Raw genomic sequence first — 24,452 nt, 5'->3', positions numbered from 1 at the left:
AGTTATCCTGGGTGTAGCCCCAGGATCTGTGTTCCTCCTGCAGCCCCTGTGCCCTCAGCTGCAGGCATTCTGCTGCCTGGGGTTAGCACAGAATAGTCGGGGTTGAAAGGGACCTTTAAACATCATCTAGTCCAACCCCAAACTTCCAAATTGCTGGAAGAGACCAACTGGAATGGGGAAGACAAGACTGGTCTCCACATTCCCTCGTGTCCTTACCTCCTCCATGGGGACACCTGCTCAGCAAGAAGGAACCCCAGAGCTGCAACGGTTTCCTGACAAATTAATAAATACACACCTCCTTGCCTGGAAATGCTGCGTAGTTCCTGGAATATCCCTGCTTACAGGAAGTTAGAGATAAAACATCTCTGAAAATCAGAGATACTAAAAAGGGGATGGAGGCTGCCTTTCCCAGAAACAAGAGGCAGTAGGCCAGGTACTGACAGTGTTCTAGAGCACTTGGGAACTTTACCTTTATGGTAAATCACTGCCCTCTCAGGCATTTAGGTTATTTGGGAGAGAGCATTATGAAGAACAAGTTGCACAGAGTGAAATATATGCTGGAATCTTAATGGATCTGAATCCTGGAAGAATAGTGAGTATGTTAAGAGCCAGCTCTTAATGTCTATCACACCAAACCTGGAATTCTTCCACAATCCTAACATTATGTTAAGTACTTTGTCAAATCAACATTTAACTCACACAGGTGGAATTCCTAAAATCCATAGCACTAGCAGATAGTCCTAAACCTCTTTTCATGTGTGAGTTATAGAGATGCTGAAAACCAACCCAAAAATCTGTATATGATAAGTAATGTTTTCAAGTCAGGCCAAACAAACTTTCATGAGAAGACTTAATTTACACATTTATTTACAGTCTAAAGCCAAAACCATGTCCATACAACCTCTGGAAATATGGCTGCTTCTGCACACTGAGTTACTGAAAGTATATTGGAATTCTACATACACCAAGTACATACAAAACAATCCAGATAAAAGTAAGAACTTGTACAATTTAAATGAATCTTCAAATCCATCTCAAAAAACAAAGCAAGAAATGTCTGTACAATTGCCAATATTTGCCAGCGCTAAAGAATTTTATTGCAAAGCTCTTTGCCTTAGTGACTGTCGCCATCTTGATTCCAATCTTTGCTCCCAAGCAAAAATCCAGTGTCAGCGGGCAAGGATTTCAGAAGGATAAAATATTGAGATATTCTAAAATATGTAACTTCCTCAAAAGAAAATGCTGCCTTTTCCATTGTATTCTTCTGAGATAACATTTTCTAAGACATTAATAGCAACAGGCAAATTTTCAAGTATTTCTTACTGGCTGTTGCCCTTGGTGAGAAAGACTTTGGAAGCTGAATTAATGAATCCCTCCTAAAGCTGGATGGAAGCTTCATACCAATATCTGCATTCCAAAAGTCCAATCTCCCCCATGCCCTGAAATAGTCTTAGAATACAATTTTTCTACTTAGATAAAAACATGCCTGAGCTGCAGCCAGGGAACCCGCCCATTTGAAAGGGACTGTTCCCATGTTCCACACAGGGTAAGTGCTCTGTCCAAAATATGAAAGTCCACCTGGAATATTGTACCCATCTACAGCTATGATAGCAAACTGAATAGCTACAGCTATTATTGTGTCTTTATTAACTTCACAAATACTATTATAAATACAATTAAGAGCAGTCATCACATTTAAATTTAAAATAACTATCATCTCTGTTTAATAGAAGTTATCCTTAACTAATAAAAAAAGCTAGTTGCAAAGTTTAAAGACTGTGGAAAAATAATTAAAGCAGAGCCATAATATGGAAAAAACTTTAGGGCATTAAGAAAGAATAACTTATTTTTTAAAACCTTATGATGATTTAGATTAATACCAGTAATAAATGAGTCACATATTTCTCTAGGAATCAGTTTTAAATTAAGGGCTTACAAAACTTTCTGGATATAAACCTTTTTTCTCCCTAATTTTAAAATAATTCCTAGCTTTATGTGGTATGCATGTAAGGAGTGGTGAAAGTGGTGCATCAGCCATACCTGGGGAGAGAGAGAGACACAGATAATTGCTGCTGAACTCAACCACTACTTACCTTTAATAACTGTTAATAAAGCTGAAGCACAAAACGAAACCACTAAAACTAAAACCACAGCCTGAGTATCCATATACAAACCAGTAATTCTAAGAATAAATTGTTTAGAATAAGTTTTTAAAGTGGTAATATTTTTATTCTACATTTCTTTTTCTAAACCAGCTATGAAGTTGCTCCCTTATGCGAGATACAACAGAATCTAAGATGACAAAAATACTTAAAACTCTGGAATTTCCATCCATTTTACAGAGCTGGAACACTTACCTGCTGGTGCCAAGGATTTCAGTGATTCTAAAAGATGTGGACTAGAAAACTTGACCAAACATCTGAATGGTTCTTTTTTATCCAAAACATCCATCTTAGGATCACTTTTAAACATAGTCTCAAGCTGTTAACACAAAATTTAACCAGTGAGTACAAGAAATGAATGTATTTTATTTATATATTATTACATATTACATTTAAACATTTAATAGGATTGTTTTCAATTTGTAATGTTAACATGATTCCAGCTGGAGGAATACTGTAGTAAAATCTGAGGGTGCCACCATGTGGCAGAATTTTCTGCTGAAAGCAAGAGGCAGCTGGTTCAGCAATATTGTAAAACTTTAGGTGTCTCTTAGAATTTTCAGTTTATTTGTTCATGCAATAAAACCTGTGCATCATTGAGAAGCCAATTATGGTGTCATACATAGCATAAGCTTTGTATGTACTTAAAATAACACTTATTTGTTATGCTGCAACACATTGCTAGTCTAAATCTACTTTTGTTACAAAAACAGGGCAAAATGCTGAGTTCACAAGGCTGAAAGACTGAAACACAATCTAAAACTGATCAAATTTCAGCTTGTTTCACACAGACTTTTAATTCATTTATTTTAAAATGCCCTCTCTAAAGTCTGAAAACCCCCATAATATTTCTTAAGTTTGAAATTCAATCTAACTACCACTACATTAAAATCAGAAAACTCCAAATCAAATTGGTTGCTTTTCCTACCCTGTATTGTGCAAATTCGAGTTTTGGTTGGGGACCACTACCAAAAACTTCCTGGTTCAGTCTGTGGATTCTTTCTTTCTCACTTTTGTTTTCTTGAACTATCCTTATATCTGCTGCAGGGGAAAAGAATAGGAAAAAGAAAACAGAAAGACAATGATGTCAGCTGCTGCAATCCAGATTTTCTGATCAGATTATTCCAATGAAAATCTGTAAATAATAGTTTTAATGAATTCATTGCACTCTTTTTTTGGCTAAGGTTGTTGTCTCTACCATTTATATTTTCAGTTCTTACCAAGAGAAAAACAGAAACTAATGTGAGATACTGGGCATTGAGTGGATTTGGTTTCCATGTCCAGTACCACTCATGGGAAATACTGACCTCTCCCAGTGCCAGCCAGTATTAAGGCACCAGGGAAGGATAACATAATGGGAATGGAGCTTTTATCAATTTCACAAGCTAGCAGGAATGACATTTAAACTGCCTTTACATTTCAATTATACATACCATTTTCTGTTTCTACATTCCCTCCTTGAAGAGGTTTTGGAGTGTCAGTTTGGAAGTTCTAAATGGAGAGAGAGAGAGGAAAAATCATTTTAGTTCAGTTCTACTTTTAGAACCTCTAGCTGAAAGGAACTTTAATATATTTCCTTTTATTTCTTATTCTGGAAGAATGATCTTCAAAATTTTGACCATTACTACAAGTCTGGAAGCCAACATAATTTTGAAAAATAAAAAGAAGCCTGTCTTAGGATATTTGTGAACATTTCCCTATTTACAAGTTTTGCATGGATGAGCAGACTAAGCACCCATTCCAACAGCCTTCAATTCATGGCTCTAGGAAGCCTAATGAAAGGATGCTAAAAAAGCTTAGGATTGAATTGTTAACATAATTTTTAGTTTGAGTTTAGCCATCAGGAATTACAATAATAAAGAGGCTATGGGATACCAAATAATTACATCCCCATTGTAATGTTACCTTCATGAAAGGCTGTCGACTTCAGTAGTTCAATATTATTTTAACTTGATGGTCTCTTGGAAAAGGTGAATTTTCCCCCTTGCTAAGGGGTGAGAACTAGGCCTGAAACAAAAAGCAAGACTTAGGATTTACTTGGGAAGTGGCTCACCTGGCTATATCTTTTAAAGACAATATCTTTAAGGGAGTTTAAAGAATGACTTCGAAGCTCCATTTCACGGATGTCATGGTAATTGGAAGCAACAATCAGAGCCTTTAAATAAAAATTGAAATTGTTTTAACATCAGACTTAATCATCACTGTATTTTTAATATGTAAAAAACATAGCATCTCTAGACATTGTGATGTTTTTGTTCCAAGGTAAGCAACTGCCGTTTAACTAGGATTTTTACATCTGAAAAAACATTGCAGAGATTGTTATACAGCTCAGGTTAATATTTAAAAGCATTCACAGTATTAACAAGCTAAGTTCCCCAGTCTTACCAGCTGAAAAATAAACAAACAGAATCAGAAGATATTTGAATTACTACTACAGAAATTTGAGGAAATTTCTAAATAGAGGAAAAAACACTACCAAAGCTGATCATCACAAATAAACAGAAATGATTCCCTGATGAGCTCATATGCTTAGTTCCTGAAGTTAACAGTGTTGATCTAATATTCTTCCCCTTCTGTGAGACAATTTAATGGAATACTGCCCAAGACCTGGTTAAGAGATTCATGAGCAGTAAAAATCCCAATAAACTGAACTTATTCACAATGCACCAATTCAATGATTTGGATTTTGTCCCATTTTTATCATGAGCTAAGGAGAAAAAAAAAAATGGAGTTTAGCAAATTATGTTAAGTGAGGCATCTTTACCAATCCTCTTAAAAGCTAAGCCAATTATAGCTCTACATGACTGTGGGGAAGTCAGGGTCTGAGCAGTTTTAATCTGTACCTGACAGAGCAGAGGCAAGGTGCTCTTCAGCACTGAGGAAGAAATGAAGACATAGGGAGTCTGTGAATGGTACACAACATAGCTGGGTTTGTACTGGTTTGGTTTTTTATGTGGTGTTCCCCAGGCAACTCTAATCCAGATTGCATTATCCTCATACTCCTTAAAGGTGATGGTGACCTGATGGAAATAGAAAAGTTTTGATTTACCAACACATTTGGGTATCCATAAACATTTTCTTATCTCTTAACATCTCTGTTCACAAGACCCAAGCATAATTTAGTACCATGGCATGAATAAGAAAAAAACCCACTAAGTGGCAGAAGGATTGTATTTAAATAAAATTTCTACAGAAAAACAACCTTACAAACTGGGATAAAAAGAAGAATTACCTTTCAAACTGTAATATTGTTTTTCTTCCTGTCAATATACATTTTTTTCTGAAGGTTGAAAATAGAAAATAGCTTACTACAAAAGCACTATCTCTCTTTTGGGAAAACAACACAAAGATGTCTGTTTAGAAGGAGGGCTAGTGGCAATAATTTCAATATGTCCATTTTTGGACAAAGCAAACTTTTGATCAACTTGTGATTTTAGACCTGAATATAATATTTATATATTATAAATATAATAGAATACACAATCAAAAGTCTAAACATTCCTGTTTCTATTCTTGTTGATTTGCTCCTTGCTTACTTCTTTTTACCTTGACTCAAATAGGTTGACTTAAAAAAAAACAACCAAACAACAAAACCCCCAAAATAATGCAAAACTTTATTCTAAGAGAGTGATGTGATCAGCAGCTGATAGGCTGTGAGTGTGATTTGGATTTGTTGGCCTCTCCTGCTGTGAGAGGGATCCCATTGGGTGTCATGGAGTGACACAGGTGATCAGCCAGAGGCATTTTCTATTCCCTTGCCCAAATGAAGCTGGTGAGATAAAGCAACTAAAGGCTTCTGCAAACTGGGCAAAGATTTAATAAAAAACCACCAACATGCTGCCTTTCTTGAAGCCAGTCACATTTTAACACAAACCTGCATTTTCTATCTTTCCAGCACAACTGTGAAGTCACTAAATCAGATACGCAATACGTTTTTCATTTTTCACATGCAGTTCCTATTATTCCCAAATGAATAATTCCATTTAATTCCTGACTCAAACTGTGAGGAACAATTATGAAAAACAACATTGACACCACAGCCATGAAGCAAATTTAGAATAGATTTATTCTTACATTTTTCAAGGCTGACCGAAGTCGTCTTTTAAACTTTTTTTTGAAATCTGTTATGTCAAAATACTCCAATTCTTCTCCTGTTACATGAGACAAAAAAACCCAACCAGAAATAAGATTTGTGTTTACAAGTAGTTTAGAGATGTTTTTAGTTTTGCTGAAACAAAATAAGGCAGAAAAAAATAAAGTTGCATAACCTTATACAAAAAGCTGTATTTTACTTCTGACCCATGTTATTGTTATACAGAGAAAATATTAATATTTAGTAATTACTAATGTGTAATTGCTTGAGAAAATAATGGAAAGTATTCTAAAAACATTAAACATAATCTCCATTGAAAAATCCATAGAAGGCTGCAGTTAAATGTTAAAAATCTCTCTACAGAAAAAATCCAGATAAGCCTACATGAAAATGTAGGATAGTGGTTAAAATGTAGGATATGAGGCAGCACAGCACGAAGTTGCTGAGAATTGTGGGATTACAGCAAGGCAAGACATTTTACCTGATTTTTTCATCTGGTAAACACTCCACATTCTTTTGTTTTGGTAGATGTGGTTGTCTAGGAAAAATAGGAATTGTTCAATAATATAATGCATTATGAAACAGGAATTAAAGGAACAAAGAATTTTACAATACTTTTATAGACAGGTTACTTCAAAAAATACGACTTCTGACAATGCAATATAATGTATTAATATTCTTGAACTACCATTCATAGCAATCATAAAAGCAAAATAGATTTTTTAAATTAAAGAGATCTTTTAATTTAAGATATTTAATTTTTAAATTAAAGAGTTCTTTTCTAATTTGGTGAGTGGCTATAAAGGGCATCCCTGGGGTTCAATGGCTCAGGAAAGGTTTTACCTCAACTGCCCAATGTAAGACATGTAGACTGTTAAATAAACCATGAGATTTAAACTATTGTCTAAACAAGTTGTGAATTGATATTGGAGTTGGGAGTTACATACTTTTGTTGATCTTGAGGTTGTTGTAAAAGAGACCACATCCAATAAGATGTGATAAATGTGATGTGCTTACCTCAAATGCATCTGCACCCCACAAGGGTCAACACTATGTAATTAAGGGCATTACCAACTTAATATAATTTCAATTCACTTTTTACTTACAAATTATGTCTAGAGCTGCTGCTTGCTTTATGTCTGCAGAATTTTCCTAGAAAGAACAAGAGTGCATGATGAACTACAGGTCCAGAAGGCCCGATCACACTGTTTACCAAATGAAAAGTAATCTCAGTTGTGGAAGTTTAAAGGACATTGAAGCCCACAGCACCCACACGCTCTTCAAAGGCACCACACCTGGTCCCAAGTTTTAAGAAATCAATAACGAAAACTATTTCAGCAAGGTTCAAATGTTCCTCTGCAGAGGCAGCAAGAGGAATGTAATCCTTACAGTGAGATGTACAAGCAATTAGAAAGAAAGTGAATGGGTATTTATAACAATGCAACAATGACTGGTACTTTACTGTCAGGAGTTTTAACCTACTGGTTATTGCTTATTTATGCTCTACAGCATGAAAAGATTTTTAAGAAACTGTGTGACACAATTTGTTACAGATACAAGTATTTCAGAAAAAAATGCTATATTAAAATATGGTATTTACCATCTTATGAGAATTACTTAAGAGTTTCTTTCCCGTAGTTTGACCTACACTCCAGGCAAGCAATTTTTGAGTATGAAATTCAAAGAGAATCATACTAAAAGCTATAGGATTCAAGATGTATCAGTAATAATTGCATCTGTCTGGGTTATGACATTAAAGACTTCTGGTACATATAAAGACTAAAATCAGATCATAGAATTTTTTTGCTTACAGCATGTTGAATGGAAGTAATTCTGGCCAAGGAAAGTTAAAAAAAAAATTAAAAGTCCAAAAGATATAAACTGGTGCTATCATTACCCATACTAAATAGCTTTAAATCAGGACTTTGTAATGAGTATACATCTCAATCATGCCTTTATTTTACAATTTAGAAATACACCCATTTTTTTAAAAGGTTTAACATACTGACATTTTATCTACCATATGTAACTTAGAGCTCAAAACATGTATTTGCGTACGTAGTATAGGGCTGTTCTACACTCTTATAGATCAGACAAAATCAATGGTGTTACCAGCTCAGCTTTACATTTTCTAGACTACAAAGTGCCATTTGAGGCTGTGTTGTGGTCAAAGATTAATGTTTCAGTTTTTTTTCATGATGCTTCTCATGCATCCTATATGTCAATGAGATTTTTTGAAGGAGAGGATTTACCTCACAGAGCTGAACAACTTCTTGAGAAATGTTGTCCTTTATCTGGTGGAAATTTAGAGTCTGCAGTTGTGCCTCAGAGAGAAAGCCCCATTTCTGCAGCATCATCTTGATTTCATCCCTTGGGATTTTCAGCACAGTTCTTCGGATGTATTCAGCCACAGTTTCATCCATGATGGAACCACCTGGAAAGCTGAAAGGTTAAAGAAAGTAAGACCAAGTCACAGGCAGGCTCAGGGGACTTGCTCCCTTCAAAGTTGTACAGAGCCGCACCTTGGCACAACTGGCTGACATTGATGGCAGTCCTAAGGGAAGCACTACTACAGACTTAGACCGTGGCAAGTTAAAATACATGCAATAACTTACACACTCAGTCATAGAATATCCTGAGTTGGAAAGGATCCAGAAGGATCAGAGTCCAACTCCCAGTCCTGTGCAGTCTAAACCTCTGAGACAGCTTCAGGTCATTCTCTGGGATCCTGTCACTGGTGGTCAGAGATCATTGCCCGCCCCTCCCCTTCCCCTCAGTAAAAAGCTGTACAACTGCCATGAGTTCCCCTCTCAGCCTCCTACTCTTCAAGCTGAACAAACCAAATCTCACCACGCCCTTAGAAGTCTCCCTTACTTACCGCAGCCTGGTGCGAGCAGAGGGATGGGGCGCTGAGTGCCGCCCAGGGCTGTTGCTGTTACTGTCTGTCCGGTCCGAAGAGTGTCCGAGGCCCTCGGACAGCGGCAAAGGGCCCGCAGAACCCCGTAACCGAGCGAGCGAGCGACCAGACCGGATCTGGGCCGGCCCGGCCCGGCCGCCTCACGCCGCTCCCGCGCCCGCCGTTCGAACCGACCAATCAGACCCCGCGCCGTGCCCCGTCCATCCAATCACAGGGCTCTCCGCACCGCTCCGGCGCCGGCTCTGTGCGCGCTCCTCCCTCTGAGGCGGCTTCCGGCCGGGGCCGGCCGAGTTTCTGCGTCCGCCCCGCACAGGGGTGAGTGAGGGGCGGCCTTGGGCAGAGCCAGTGGGAAAGGGAAAAATTCAGGGAAAAGAGGGTGTATAGGGAAACCTTCCCTCCTCTTGCCGTCTTCCGTTCCAACCGCCTGGCTTTGGGGGGGGCCGTGACGAGCCAAGCTCGTGTCCGCTTTCTGGGACCCTCCGGTCACCGCGCAACGTCCTCCGGAGCTCCCGGAGGGCTTTGGAAGGGCAGCTCTGGGTGGGATCTCGGGTCTCTCCGCTGTGGCTGCCGTAAGCTGCTTCTCTCTGTGTGTGTGTGTGTGTGTGTCCGTCGCTTCATTAAGGCCTCTCGGGAGCAGTGAGAAGCTGTGGAGCTGGTTCAGTGGGAGCCCCCCACCTTAACCTGGTAACAGCAGCTGCGCAGCCCCTCACGCCTCATGGCATAACCGTGCTGCTGAGCAATGTTTACTTTCTGCCGAGTGCTACCTGCCTTTCATCACGGGTTTGCTAGAGGGGTCAGAGCCTGTCTTTTCCAACATGGAAACGGATCCTCTCGTTCCCTTTCTCCCTGACGGGGAAAAGATGTTTTACACTAAGCAACAAGATTTTGACAAGTTCATAGAATTCTTCTTTGGGAAATTAATAAAATGGAGATGAGATGGAATGAAGCTTGGTCTGGTGGATGCAGCTGGCAAAACAGGAATTTGATGATAGCACCTTGTCCTTACCTAATTGTAGAGTGAGTTGGGTTGGAAGGAACCTCAAAGATGATCTTGTTCCAACCCCCTGCCACAGGCAGGGGCACCTTCCACTGGACAGTGCCTTAGTTTTTTGCTGTCTGGATCTCGTCATTCTTAACTGCATATTCTGCAAAGGCATAACAGGAATAGGAAGAGTCAGCTTTAGTAATCTGTGATACAGTGTTGTACTGTGCAGTGGTACTGGCTGGATGTTATATTAAAAATATCCTACTAATTGTTCCAAAACTACTGGTGTTTCTTGTATGAATACCACCTTAAACAATTGCCAGGAAGTGAAAATATCTTCTAGTGCTTTACTCAATCACCTATTGCAACCTTAAAAAAAATTGTAGAAATTAGTATTCAATTAGCACCTTCTTAGTTTATTTTGCTAAGTATGAAATCGGGTATAGTGTAGTTTCACCAGGTACTAAAAGCAGGTGAGTTCATTCTGCTGCTGGAGCTGAATTTTTTAAGCTAAAAATTTGTACAATCTTAGCGAAAACAGGATTTGAGTAAACAAAAAGCTGTTGAGATTGTAAATATTTTTTCCAAACACCAAACAGAACAATACTGTGTAACCGAGAATACGAAACTCCAAATGTTTTGTATTAATCAAGTTAGACATGACATTAACTGCAAAAAGAAATGTTAAGCGTGGAGAGTAGAGTGGCTTCGGAGGGTGGCAGGTTTGTTCCCGTCCCTGCTGCGAGTCCCTGCTGTGGTTTGCACGGTCCTGCTGCCGCCTTGTGGCCGGTGTGTCAGTGCTCGTATCAAATGTTTGTGTTCTGTGGCGCTGGGCAGAGTCCTGTGTTCCTGGTAAAGAGCTTCATCATCAGCAATGTAGGTGCTCCGGTGTAATTTTTCATCATCAGGGTTGCTAAACAAGGATTTGCATTTCGCTTTAAGAGGTCATTTTTCTGGACAGTGTGTGAATTCATGTGGTTGGGGTTTTTTACCATTGATCTTAGAAAGTTGAAAAAATATGATTGCGTTCTTTTCAGATGGAAAAATAGTAAAACTCGGTTTAAAAAATAGTCTTCTAACATGTTTTAATTAAATATGGAAAAAGCATCTTATGGAAACAGTTAACTAGATCTAAACCTTCCCTTCAATGTTGCCCCTCAAGCATAGAAAGGATAAGCATTGGGATAAGCAGCAGAACTAAAGGAACCTAATTCAGTTTTCCTTCTGCATCAAGGAACTGGTTAGTTCATATTAATGGGAATTTCTGAGAAAAGAAAGGAACTTCCCTGGATTCCTGACATGCTGACCTCATAGTTGATTTTGGGAAGAACTGAGAATGTACTGAACCCTTTGTTTTTCCACACAGGAAGTCAGGAGGAGAAATTGGCACGTGGAGAGAAATGAGTATTTTATCCTGAATTTTGGTGTCAAACATGAAATGCCCACAGTGTTCTTCTCCCCTCTTTTGGGTCAGCCTTTGGTTTCTGCCTCCCTCCTGGGTGTCTGCAGTTTTATTTGAATTCTGTAGTAGATGTAGGTTCCTTTTGCAATTAACAGGAAATATTTAATGTATTGAACACAGTTATAGATCAATTTTCAGATTAGGGATGAGTATCACATCTTGATAATTTATATGTTGATTGCTTTTAGAAAATTTGAGATGCCTAGTCTCCCAAGATTGCTTACACAAGGAATTCTCTCATTATTTTTCTAAACAGAAATATTAGCATTGGAAGTTCAGTATCATTATCAGAAAATTTTCAGCTTTAGGCTTTTGAAAAAATCAGGTTTATGTTGGAAATCATACAGCTAGAATATCCTATATTTTCCTTACTTAAGGAGAAACCAGGCAGGATATGATACTGGAATGAGACAATTTCTTAATTATTTTTTTCCCAGGAGAATAATATAGATCTAGAAACTGGTTTAGGAAGTAGAAAGATTAATTATCTTTACCCATGTCTTCTATGTTCAGAGACTAATAGTTTATAGAAATGTTTATTTATAAGGTATTTTAACCAAATTATTGAGATACCTATGTAATGTAATTTTTATCAAGAAAGAAAAAATTGCACTGAATCTCTTATCAAACACGTTAAAGAGCAGAACATTTCTGTGCAAACCAGTGAAATATGTCAATGCCATTATATAAAGAGATAATTTCTTTACTTCTCTCCAAATAGTCACTTCAGATATTAACATTTGCTTAGCATTTTGCAGTTCTAAAGCAATTCCTGTATTTTCTAAATATTGTTCTTTTACTTCACTTCCAGTATTTCTTCTCCAGAAATTGTGTGTTTACCTTGGCATTCTCTACCCCACATTTCTGTTAGTGGTTTCCTCAGAGCAATTTATATTGCTTATTCACTAATTTTTCCTGTGATTTTTTTTCTGTTTTGTTTTCCCAGTATTCTTTTATGTATCAATTCCCTTTGAGTTACCTGTATAAAATTCTGTCCATTTCGACTTAGATTCTGGTAAGATGGCAACTTGCAATTCTTATTTTTCGTTAGAATGTTGTTATTAAAAAGACACTAAGTAAACCAATGTCCTTTCTTCACACAAATTGTTGTTTCTCTTGAAACTCTTCTGTTTGTCAGAGTCATTCCCCTCCAGCAAAAAGATTTCAGCCTGCCCTGCTCATTTATAGACCACTGTCTAATCTGACATTTCTGAACATCAGTTTAATATTGAGCACTGGGAACACTGCTCTGTCCTAACTTCAGAAGTGCTTAAAGCTTCCAGGGAGGCTCAGAAAGATGTTTTGTTACTTAGTCCATCACATCCTGCAAGAACTGAGTGCTAGAACTTGAAACATTCTAATATTGAATGTTCTTTGAAAATTTCAGGAGTACTGATCTATGAACTGGTGTGACAGTTTAGACCTTTGATTTGTAGCATCTATTCCACAAGAGGGGGTATTGGAAAATCCCTTGGAGTTGTTAGAAGGCTTTTAACTAAAAAAGTGCACCATCACCTCTGGGGGTGGCATTGGTGGCTTTCATCCACTGTCTGAGAACACTTTTGCAAACAATGGCTGTTCTTGGTTTAGAAATAATGACTCTTTCCTTGAAATGCTCCATTTGACTTGCTGGCCTGTGCTGATGTGCATTCCCAGTTTAATTAGGACACTGCTCTGGCTTTCTCCTGGGACTGCCAGCTCAGATGACAGTTTTAGGAGGCACAAGCAGAGCTGAATGATGAAGAGCTTTAATAATCATCTGGGTTCCCACATGTTAAAGTAACACACAGCCATTGAGCTGGTCACCCTCTCAGGGGAATGCTAACTCTGAGCTATCAAAAAAACTCTACTGATAAATTTAAAATATATTGACTTTGTGTGGCATGCAATCAAAAGCTGGTGGCAATAACACAGTGGGGTTCTTAATCACTTTGCTGTTATAGTCGTGCTCCTGCTGTCATATTTCTAAAGGTTCATTTGTTAATTTGTTGGAAAGAATGCTTAAGCAACTTTTACAGTTTCCAACAACTTCTGTGCTAAGAGCAAGTGTAGTGTAATATTAGACTTCCAGATAGAATGGGGGAAGGTTTTTGGAAGAAATCACCACAACACTATGTGGAACATATTCTCATGGTTCTCAAGTGGCTTTTAAATGTTTGGATTTTTAAAATTAAGTTTGCTTGTGGGAGTCTAACTCTTGTTAAGCTGAACACATAATGGGAAGTACTGGATATATGAGTGTACATGGTTCTTTAAGCTGAATATATTCATTGAGCATTCTGGGAATAGCAGAGATTATCAACCAACCCTGCAGCTGAATTTTGGGATTTTGCAATAGTAAAATCTGACCATTGGTTACTTGTATTTGTCCAGTCTGTCTTGCAGGAGTGTTAAGACAGTGATGGCTGCTTAGTAGAAGTTGTAGTGGTGTTTGCCTGGTCTATTGCAACTGGAAAGGTGATCCCTTTGGGAGAAGGGGAAATGACAAAATACTAAGCAAAAAAACTCAAACAAACAAGCAAACAGGCATCTCTCTGATTCAGTGGCAGTATGGGCCATAAAAATAAAATTTTACAAAGATTAGCCCATTTGTCCTGGTATGAACTGGACTTTTCTCTCCTTCCTGGTGATATTCCTGTTTGTCCTGGTATGAATTGGACTTTTCTCTCCTTCCTGGTGATATTCCTGAACTAAGATGTCATCTTCCTTCAGCCACTGTCATATGATGCTTTCAGTCCATGTCAACTAAAGAACTTGCTCCCTTCCCACAGAGCCCTGCAGGAAGGGGTGTCCCCTTTAGTGTTTCAGAGAGAAAACATGAGGGAAAAACTTAAGTGCTTCCTTCCACTGTGTGATGGAGTGGGGGATTCATGTAGGAGAGCAATCCCATTGCTTTTCAAAGGAGCATGGTGAAAGCAGGAGGGAACAACATGGAGTTGCAAGAAGGAACATTTCAATTCCTTGTGATTTAAAAAAAATATCAATATTGTTTGGATGAAGTGATTAAGTATTGGTTTTTAAAGCATCACCAATGTCTGGATTAGGATTTTTTAAAATGTGTGGGTAGGTAAAAAAGATGCCAGTTCTCAGAGTGCTGTAGTGGAATACCTTTGTGGTTCCTGTTGTAATCTTTGTAAAAGGTAGAAGGAAAATCACATACACTTAACTTTTTAAAGTAAGAAAACAGAAAATGGAAGTAGGAAGGTGAAAAGATAATCTGGAGTTCAAGAAAGATTAATGCTGCTAGAGAGTCCCTGAAAATTATATCTTAGCTGTGTGTTTATGTCTGTGATAGCCAATATTATAAACTTCTATCTGACTTAACATTTGGGTTGTGTAGAAGATCAGACATGTGCTGGGTTTAATGACTGTGTAATATAAATTATATGCATTAAACTGCATTTTGTTCTCAAATATTGTTAAAATAACACAGTGATAATATCTTACATGTTAAATCAGACTTGCTAGTGACACTATTTTAATGTTGGCAGGTGGAAATTTTCTCAGATTCTTGTCCCTGTGCTACTAAAATCATCCTTAACTAAAGATGCATCCAGACCTGTCTCCTCATCTGCACACTGAAGAGTGTAACCTAATTATCAGTCTGCTCAAGAAGTGTCACAAGGAGGTAAGAAGTGTTGAGCAGAGAAAAGAGTGGGTGGGTTGGGGAAATGAGTGTCAGATAAATTAGTGGTGATATTTTATGATCATGGAGAGAAAACCCTCCTCTAGGCAGAGCAGCCATGAAATATAGCTGGTGTGTTTTCTCTGAAGAGCTGTCTGAGGACTGTATGTAAAATCATGCCAGTGTTTATTTAGGAAATACAACATACCTTAACATTTTCTGTGCTACAGCTTAACACTTAGGGACCTATTTTAAGAACTGGACTCACTTCTGCATCTCTTAGTACTGTGTACCCCTCAAAAAACAATGATAAAATCAGCTTCAAATGCCCTCTTTTTGTATGCTCACAGCATTTCCATATTCCAGCTGTCTCTGGGGTAGATGCTTCAGTGTGGTTAGAAGCAGATGTGTGATGGGGATTCCAACAGCCACCTGCCTGATGTTCAGTGCTTGGAGAGCTAACTGGGAATTACTCCTTGACTTCCATCATCTTATTAGGTACCCACTCAAAGATGTGAAAAGCTAAGTTGTCTTCAGGCTTCTCCAGGCTCTTCATTGCTTCAAGATTATGGAATCCTCATCTCACTTGTTTAAAAGCCTTTTTAGAAATTTGCTTTGTCTCCATCTCCTAGATGTAGAAAATTTGGCCCCTGCATTGAAAGCTTTCTGCAGCATCATTGCAATGTTGTTAATTATTTTCCCAGTATATTCTAAATAGATGTTCTGCAGAGATAATCTTACGGTATTAGTAGATAAAAAAGTTAAATTACATTTTTTTACTGAGAAAAAAATATATTTAAATATTCACTATGAGTGTGAAAACTCTTGATTTTCTCCAGTACATGCAATCTACAATATTTTCACCTCCATGGTTAGTTGTGATGTTGACATTTTTTTCCTAACGGAGTTGGATTCTAAGACAATACAAATGTTAGCTTTATTGTTTTGAACAGAATTGAATTTTCAAAAGCCATTGCAGGATGAGAAGCAAGGCTGATAATTCACAAAATGTGAGAGAAGACATTTTATCTGAAAGATGGGTAACAACATTCTTGCAAGATTTTAATATAGCTAAAGTAACATATTAAAAAACATTTTCAGCAGCACACTTTGTTATGATCTTTAAATTACGGCAATGAAAGGAGCAGAGTTTTAATACTAAAATTCATTTGCAGGGAGTATATTGTACTGGTTTTCTTTAGCAACATGTAATTTGTTTTGTTGGCAGTTGGAGTGCAGTATCTTGAAAGTCTGTTGATACCATCTCATAGGTGGTACTTCCCATTCCACTGCTCCTGTACAGAACATCCCCAAGCTTTAAAACTAAAAGTTGAATTGAATGTAGGAATTACGCTTTTCTTCTGAGTTCAGAAATTCTAATTTGCCTAAAAAATGCTTTGGGTAGTTTGAGACATTGTAGAAACTTTTTTCCTTTAATTTTTTTAGTTGATTCTTTTGCAATAACTTCAATGTTATAATGTAGGTAAATGTTCTGTAGCTAGAACTTAGTGAGAAGACTGCATGTGCCTTAACTACTGTGGTATCAAAAGGATTGCCAAATGACCATCACTTAGGAGAATAGGCAGCATGTAAGCAATATAAAGAGAAAGTGTGGTAATTATTTTTTCATAATTGTGAAAACAAGTCCAATTAGGAGAGAAAATGCATTCAGATTTGTCCTGAATACACAGGGGGGCTTTCCGTGCTTTGACTAGGAATGCAGCAGTATTGATTTACTGTTTGCAAGTAGTGAACTGTTGGCTGGCTTTTTGTTTGTGGTTTGGGTGGTTTTTTTTTTTCTTTTAAATGAATGTGAAGATAGAAGAATCATGGACTTGTGTGACGTAGCTTATTACACTGCCTTGACAACTGGAACTAAAGGGTGCACGTGACTCCTTGGCAGCAAGTGATTCAAAGGAATCTATTGTCAATCTGACTTATGAAGGCACTGGGAGCAGCAATAATAGTCATGCACAGAATTATATTCTCTTGGTTTTGTTTGAAGTTGATCTTTGCATGAAGAGGAATTACTTTTGTCAGTCTTGTGCTCAGCTGGGAGAGGATGTTTGTGCTGGCAGTCTCAGAACAGAAAGGGTGAGGATGACTTTTTCACACTCAGTTGAAAGAGAGCAATACTTTTTCATTTGAAATTCAATGGGTATGTACTGAAATATTCTTTTTAAATTGAACTCACTGAAATCTGAAGTCAGTGATATTAATGAGTTATTGGTGACTACTTGCTGTTTTCTTAAAATGCCAAAATGTCCTAAGAACCTCAATCTGCAATTTAAATTGCCATTCCTGAGAGATGAAAAGCATTAGTTTTTAATTGGGTGTCCATTTTCACAACAGTCAATTTGATTTACTTTATCCCTAATCTAGAACCTGCCCTGTATATCAAGTTTTGTATCAAGTGAAGAGAGGTTAATGGGATTCCTGTTTGATGTCACTTCTTTTTTTAATAATTCCACTCTGGTGCCAAGTATGTGCTATAAATAGAAGAATTTTTATAGGTAGCAGCTCAAAGAAATGTGTATTGGCTTGCAGTTGTATCACTGTAATAGATGTAATGGCTATTTTTGAGAAACTGATTCTTTTTTTCCCTTATAATCTCAGCCAAGAAGTTGACATTTTAGGAATCTGGCTAAATAAACGTAGATTAAACCCACTGTATGCACTAGTCAGAGTGGAGTTAGCTTGAAATGTGAGTGTTCACCTTGAAATTTAACATGCAGGTATACAAGTAGAATACAAAATTTAATCTGTATTAGCTGGAATGAAAATGTTGTAAAAGTAAGATCAGTGTGCAGTAAAGTGACAACTTGTTCCGTGCAACTGCTTCAGTCGTCTGATGCCCTTTATAAATCACAGAGGTATAAACCAGCTAATTATAGCACTGCTATAGTAAAGTGTTTGTCATAAATTTTGTTAACCCACTCCTACTTCAGTTGTGTTCTGTTGGATGAGATCTTGTTCATAGTTTGAATCCTTCATAGTGTTCATGAATGACTTGTATGAATCCATCCAGCTGTGGAAATGCACATAGGTTTCCCTCTGAAATGTGGAAGGGACTTCATTTGCATCTGTTTTGTTCTTCTTGGTCTTTTTTGTTTAAATTCATTAGTTGTCTGTAAGATTGGCTGAGTTGTCTCCATTTGTGTTGCTGCAAGTATCTGTTAAAAGCCTCCTCCTTCAGGTCTTCTAAATCACTTGGACCGCTCTGCTGCCAGGTTCTGCCCTGAGATTCTCTTAACATGGCACAAGCATCCCCCTGAAAAGGCAGTCCTTCTACAGTCCTTCTACAGCCATGCATTCTGAGAGTGGTTTAATGCCCAGTAGAATGGAATTGCTCCAAGAAATCCTGGCTAAGAGGACATATTGTTATGGTGAATACCAGGAGAGCCTTCATGAGGACAAGGCCTGCAGTTTTTTAGAAACTAAAGAACACTTAAATGTGCTTAAGGCCCACAATTGAGCTGTGCCATAAAGATGGTAAATGCATTTTATTTATTAACCTCAAGATCCAGAGAGATTTTTTATACTGTTTCTAATGTTCCAGTCAATTAAGCCTAGGGTCTGCATCTTCTGGACCAACAGCACATTGTTCATGCAGCTGGGATAATGGAGCAGTGAATCCTTTGCCTCTCTAGGTCACAAAGAAATATTGAAAACTAATGCAGGGAGGACATTGCCTTTATATCACAACCTGGAGTTCAGAATATTTATTTTTTGTATGTTATTTAACCTAGTGTGAGTGAGAATTGTGAGACTGACTTCTAGATCAATAAAATGTATGTTCTGCATTTAAACAATAGTTTCAGCTTAGGTGTTCTCCTTTAGTCTGGTCTTTATGCATGGTGAGTGCCTTCAACTTTCAGCCAGGCAGGGGTGGCTCAAGTCAGCTTCAGGAGTAGCCTGAACCTCTGCCTGCTTGGAGAAAAAAGTTACCAAACACCACTTTTCACAAGAAAGGGAAAGGAAAAGACCAGGATATGTTGAAAAATGCAAATGTGTTAAAATAAATATAGAACTTCAGAGGAAGAAACCTTTGAAGTGTAATTTTTTTTCTCCTTAACTCATCAGCACAATGTTTTGAAGTTTTTTGGCCATTGCAATGATATTGACCGTGAGATGAGGAAGTGCTTAAAGAAAGAGGTAAGCAATAAATTATAAATATTGTAAGTTAAATGCTTAATAAAAAATGGGAGAGAACTAGAGTTGTTTTTTACTAAGTAGTATGAATCAGTAAATGTAAGCACGTTCTGCTGTGGGCACTTGAGACCAAATCCAGACTTTTTAAAATAAATTTGTCAAGTAAAATCTGGCATTAACAAATGGTGTGGTGTAATTTTTGATATACAAAAATAGGCAAACACATTTTAATGAAACAAATATTGCAGATAGAAACTGACACTTCACAGATTGCTTCTGACTTTTTTCTTATTTTTTTTTCAGTAGTGGTATTTGCACAGAATTTAATATAAAGCAGTAATGGTCACTGCTCCATAAATAACACTTAAAGCTGAAGTCAGTTATACTGACTGAAACTACTTAATGAGTTGCTGAGTTAGGTCCTAATGAAAATATCTGCAGATATGAAGGAATGAAGACAGAATTTAAGTGGATTAACTGTTTTAATAGACACATTTTCAGAAGAGTGCTCTTTATATTTATGGTGGTTGTACCTACATGACAGAACATATAAATGAGCATTTCACACATCTTTTAGCTTTAAACTGTACTTTCTAATTTTTACATAAATTTCACCATACTTAAAAGTTTCTTGCCACATAGTCTCATTATTCTTATTTTTTCTTCCACTGAAGCCTTTACATTAAAGGAGTTCTTGATGATTATATTTGTCTGCCTTCTTAAAATGTTCTTATATTGATATGCCATTACTAGGAAGCCCCTGAAAGTTTGTTCAGCAGCAGTGAATAGGTAAATATGTAGTTTTTAAAGATCCATTGTTCTCATTCTACATAAAAATATGGATGGGTTATTGAAAAATTAAATATTGGCAAGGGAAAAAGTTAAGCGTTCTGTAAATGTTAAGTAATGTTTCGGGTCATTATTTCAGTTATAGACCAATCAGTATAATGGATGAAAAACAGCAAATCCTTTTCAAAATCAATTTCTTTAGTAGTTTATTACATTATATAGAGAATTGAATATTTGTGGCTTACTTGGGTTGTATTCTTGATAACAATTACTGAAATATTGAACAAATATATGCTCTAACCTAAGGACAAAAATAATTTTCTTCTCATGAAATACATATCAAATGATGCATTGATTTTTAATTTTTTATTTATTTGAGCCATGAAAATGTTTCCTTTTTGTTTGCCATGAAAGAAAGGCTCTTCAAGCTTCTGCCAGTGCAGGGGCATACTTGAAAGGATGGTGATCTTATACATGTATCTTACCTTTGAAGGCTTTCTTGACTGCATTTTACACTGGAGTCCTGCCTCTGTTGTGGTTCTTGTTTAAACCCTTAAGAATCCCCACATGCCTTACCTCTCATTCAATCAAAATTTGTCTTTGTTCCTTTCATCTTGGTATCCTGCTCTATCTGTGTGTGTAGTTAATGACCAGGATCAAAAATAGACCAAGCCTGTGATGACAAATTCATTTTTAAGAAGGCAGATACACATTAATCAGTGTCTTGCAAAAGGAAAAGAGCCTGACCTGTGCTCTAGAATAGCACCAGTGCAACTTTTTCTTCCTAGTTCATGTGTGAAGTGTAGCTGTGTATGTTAGATCACTGTATAATTAAGTTCCTCCTTAAGATTAACTGAATATTCTTTATTAAAATATTTTAATACTCTTCAGCTTAATAACCTCAAACTTAGAAACCTGTATTTTAATGGAATAAATGTTAATTTCAAAGTAGAAATTAACCTATATCTAGATATTAACAAGAGCTGTATTTCTAACACATCAGTCAAATGTATTGTTTCTGTTCCTGGGTAGAAAATGCTTCAACAGTTTTAAATTTGACATATCTGTTTAATGATAACAGCTGATCTAATTATTTCCTTATCTGTCTTCCAGTATGAAGAAAACAGGCGCAGGAACCGGGAGAAACGACAGAGGAGGATAAATGCTCACAAAGCTGCAGAGCAGTGAGCGGGGCTGTGGCTGGACAGCTGCAGCTCCGCAGGGATACTCACTTGTCCAGCCTGTGGTTTGTGAGGTGGTGACACAATAAAAGCATCTAATACATACTCATTCCCAGCAAGGCAAACAATGTGAAAAAATAAATATCATACATCACTTACAACCTAACCTAATTTTTGACCTCTTAAAGAACACTACCGTGCCAAGTCTTTGTTCTGGCACTTTTATGATTGTTAAGTAATGAGGAGTTGGTGTGTGTGAGGTACTATGTGTTCAGCTGTGTTCCCGACTTTGTACTGAGTTGCATTTATCTCCTTGTGCTTAGCAGTTTCTCTTTCATATCATAGGTTTTGTAAGGACTTTTTGTTTGTTTTTCATTGCAAAACACTAAATTGCTTTTTCCATCACTTTTTGTAGTGTTGTGATAACACTTCTTAAATGGATTAGGAAAGAGAAATTTTAAACAGATGTGGCTTGCAATTGGGAATTTCCTATCAAGGAATAATTGCAGTTCTAGTATTTTTTACTGGAGCTAAAAGGATGAAGCTACTGTCTTCAGCTGAGAAGATTACAGATCCTCCCTGCCAACCATATGTACAGTGTAGACTGTTGTAAGACAATTTGTTCATCATACCCAAAACAAGCGCCTTTAGAAATTCAGAATGGAACATTTCCAGGGATTTACAAAGCTTCCCCTTGATTTTTGTTGAGTACAATCAATGTGTGCTGAGTGATTTTGAAGAGGAGTGCTGCCAAAAATATAAGCTGAAGTTCTTCCATTTTCTCCGGTACAAAAGTAAAGTCACATTATGACAATTGAGGTTGAAGCAAAGCTGACACTGAAGTGAAGAAAAGTGTAACTTTCTCAGGCAAGTCAATGTGTGTTGTGTGACCAAGTTGCCTTGTTAGCCTATAAAAGGTGTTTATTTTCCATCCAACTGCTGAAAGCCCAGAACAAGTCTCAGAATTCAGAAGATTTGATGTCAAAACATACACTGTTTTTTCCACTGATGGAGCTGCTTCTCTGTGTGTCTGCTGGATTCGCCTTACTTTTAAATAATGCCTCTGTTCTGCCTAGCAGCAAAATACTTTTTTAAAATATAAATTTTGTTGAGCCAAATATGCAAAGTATCTAGAAAACTTTTGGAAAAAAGGTGCCTATTCTACAGTGAATTACACGGTTTGTTGTAAGAACCATTGTTGATACTCAATCTTGAAATTGGCAGATGCCCCTGTTTTTGGAAGAAAATGGTATTTTGTGAGCTGTTTTGAAGGGTGAAATAGATAGAATAATTGTTAGTTATTTTTCAATGCCTGGATGGACCCAATTAAATCACTAAAATTAAACCACAAATGTTTTCAGTGAAAGCTCCAAGCAAAGCTGAAGCAATTGTTTCTGCATCTTGACATGATGTTTGTTTCTTAGAACAAGTAAATGCTGCACTGTTTGAATTAATACTTGAATGGTTGGAAGTGGTGCAGCCTTTATTGGTATTTTTCAGAGTATTTTGAAAGAGTACTTTGTAGTGAACTCCCCTATCTGGGAACTCTGCATCCATGGCACTTCTTCCATTTGAGATGACACAACCTACTTCAGGCAAGCTCTTAAATAGGATTTGTAGCCTTTAAGTACATAAATAAATTGAGAATTGTTCAGAGATTAGGTTGAGAAGCTGATATCTGAGTGCAGAAGCATTGAAGCTTTTGTTTCTTTAATCAGCTTCTGTGAGTCCCAATCTTTCACAAAGAAACAAAATAAGAAACCAAGAGCCACTTAACACAGCTCATTAGTCAGAATCATGTTTGCAAAGATCAATGTGCTTAGTGAATGAAAGACCAAATGGCACACACAATTCCTATTGATACTTTTAACTACATTTATTTACAAATCTATTTTACAGATCAGCATTGTTTACCTAGTGAAAGTCTGATCATGGTCTTCCTTCTGTTTCTCTTTGCTAATTGCCCACTAGTAGTGTGATATGAGAGTGCCCTTTGATTCCTGTGGGTTTTGTTGCTTTTGTTTGACAGAGAGTTCATGTTGCTAATTTGATCTTGAAGCTGAAAAACACTGGTGTATAATATACTGATGATTTATCTGACAGAGAAAGGGGTAAGGGTGAAATAGTAAATGTGGGGTTTTTTTCTTGTTTCCTAAAGTGAGCTTGGGTGAAATAAACTTTTTCTCTATAGACTTTGAAGACAGTTTATTGCAATGTCATTTGTCTGTAGGAACATTTTGCCTATTGTTCTTTTTGACAGATTGTATTTGAGAGAGAAATTTCATGTAATTTGTGTTGAATTGCATGTGAGAAGCTGATGTGTGTTTCATGTCGGAAAGTGAAGAAGGGGGAAACAGAAAGGGGACATGGCAGCTCTGGCCATAATGGTGAGGATTTTCCATATTGAAGTGCCATAAAAGTCTAGGATACATGGAGAGGAGGAGGACAGAGCAAAGGGAATTATAACTGTCCAGCAAAATCCCTTAGTTTAACGGAAACACCTGGTAACACTATTCATAGTGTACTTTCTCTTGCTGGAAAACTAAATGACATTCTGTTTTCCTTAATTAAAAAAAAAATATCTTTTAGTAGAAGGAAAAGTATTCTGCTGAATAGCAGCAGCATAGTGTAAGAACAGCAGGGTGGGTTCTTGCTCTGGTGTTAATTTCTTTATACAACAGGGCTTGTCTCCTGTTAAGCTGCAGTGCTGAATGTTAATATATTATGAATGTACTACTTGTCTCTCCCTGAAAACTTTAGTTAGTAATATCCTCAAGGAATTATGTCCTCTGTTGCTGATACAGATGATGTGTAGTTTCTAGACCTTGAAGCAAAGTGTTGATTTTGTTGAGCTGACTGTACAATTTGGGAGAGGACTAGTCCTGGGAGTTAGTTATTCCCTCTGTTACTGGAAATCACTGTAATGAATATTTCCAGTGTGTTATGCACTTTGCTGAAGCTCCACCCCTCATGTATAAAGTGTATTCAACAGTCAAGCATTCCTGAATTTGGCACTGCCCATGCTTTAAAAAATTTCATGACATACAATTTTTTTCTGATGTAAATAAAAATACACTTCTGTTGAA

General features: G+C 37.2%; 2 protein-coding genes across 5 annotated transcripts; one reads left to right on the top strand and one right to left on the bottom strand.

The window, feature by feature from the left end:
* Positions 1–850: 850 nt before the first annotated feature.
* Positions 851–9,343, bottom strand: CENPN (centromere protein N). 2 transcript variants are annotated; one of them, XM_050978834.1, is made up of 11 exons: positions 9,134–9,343; positions 8,508–8,689; positions 7,362–7,407; positions 6,737–6,793; positions 6,237–6,313; positions 5,006–5,182; positions 4,216–4,317; positions 3,596–3,653; positions 3,091–3,203; positions 2,358–2,481; positions 851–2,040 (listed from the first exon to the last, which is right to left on the bottom strand). In XM_050978834.1, exons 2-11 carry the CDS (start codon positions 8,676–8,678, stop codon positions 1,925–1,927), a joined length of 1,041 nt encoding a protein of 346 aa, XP_050834791.1. In that variant the 5' UTR covers positions 8,679–8,689; positions 9,134–9,343; the 3' UTR covers positions 851–1,924. The 2 variants fall into 2 exon arrangements, with proteins under 2 accessions (XP_050834791.1, XP_009088990.1); XM_009090742.4 differs by having other exon boundaries at positions 8,508–8,697; positions 9,134–9,342.
* A 56-nt stretch (positions 9,344–9,399) lies between these two features.
* On the top strand, positions 9,400–23,565 carry CMC2 (C-X9-C motif containing 2). Of its 3 annotated transcripts, none has more exons than XM_009090741.4 (4): positions 9,400–9,487; positions 15,111–15,247; positions 19,328–19,399; positions 21,299–23,565. In XM_009090741.4, the coding sequence occupies exons 2-4, from the start codon at positions 15,167–15,169 to the stop codon at positions 21,371–21,373; spliced, it is 228 nt and encodes a 75-aa protein (XP_009088989.1). In that variant the 5' UTR covers positions 9,400–9,487; positions 15,111–15,166; the 3' UTR covers positions 21,374–23,565. The 3 variants fall into 3 exon arrangements, with proteins under 3 accessions (XP_009088989.1, XP_018770217.1, XP_018770216.1); XM_018914672.3 differs by lacking the exon at positions 9,400–9,487 and adding an exon at positions 9,559–9,741; XM_018914671.3 differs by lacking the exon at positions 9,400–9,487 and adding an exon at positions 12,573–12,634.
* The last annotated feature ends 887 nt before the right edge of the window (positions 23,566–24,452 follow it).

Source organism: Serinus canaria, chromosome 11 (genome assembly GCF_022539315.1).
Source record: "Serinus canaria isolate serCan28SL12 chromosome 11, serCan2020, whole genome shotgun sequence".
Classification (NCBI taxonomy): Eukaryota; Metazoa; Chordata; class Aves; order Passeriformes; family Fringillidae; genus Serinus; species Serinus canaria.
This window is presented reverse-complemented; position numbering and strand designations above follow the sequence as displayed.

What these genes read in the sequence shown, in the direction of transcription:
- CMC2 (XM_009090741.4), top strand. Translation starts at nt 15,167, where the DNA reads ATGCATCCAGACCTGTCTCCTCATCTGCACACTGAAGAGTGTAACCTA. An exon ending in TCAAGAAGTGTCACAAGGAG is followed by an intron (nt 15,248 to 19,327) that starts GTAAGAAGTGTT and finishes TTAACTCATCAG; the next exon opens with CACAATGTTTTGAAGTTTTT. An exon ending in GGAAGTGCTTAAAGAAAGAG is followed by an intron (nt 19,400 to 21,298) that starts GTAAGCAATAAA and finishes TCTGTCTTCCAG; the next exon opens with TATGAAGAAAACAGGCGCAG.
- CENPN (XM_050978834.1), bottom strand. Translation starts at nt 8,678, where the DNA reads ATGGATGAAACTGTGGCTGAATACATCCGAAGAACTGTGCTGAAAATC. An exon ending in AAGTTGTTCAGCTCTGTGAG is followed by an intron (nt 7,408 to 8,507) that starts GTAAATCCTCTC and finishes TGTTCTTTCTAG; the next exon opens with GAAAATTCTGCAGACATAAA. An exon ending in AGCAGCTCTAGACATAATTT is followed by an intron (nt 6,794 to 7,361) that starts GTAAGTAAAAAG and finishes TATTTTTCCTAG; the next exon opens with ACAACCACATCTACCAAAAC.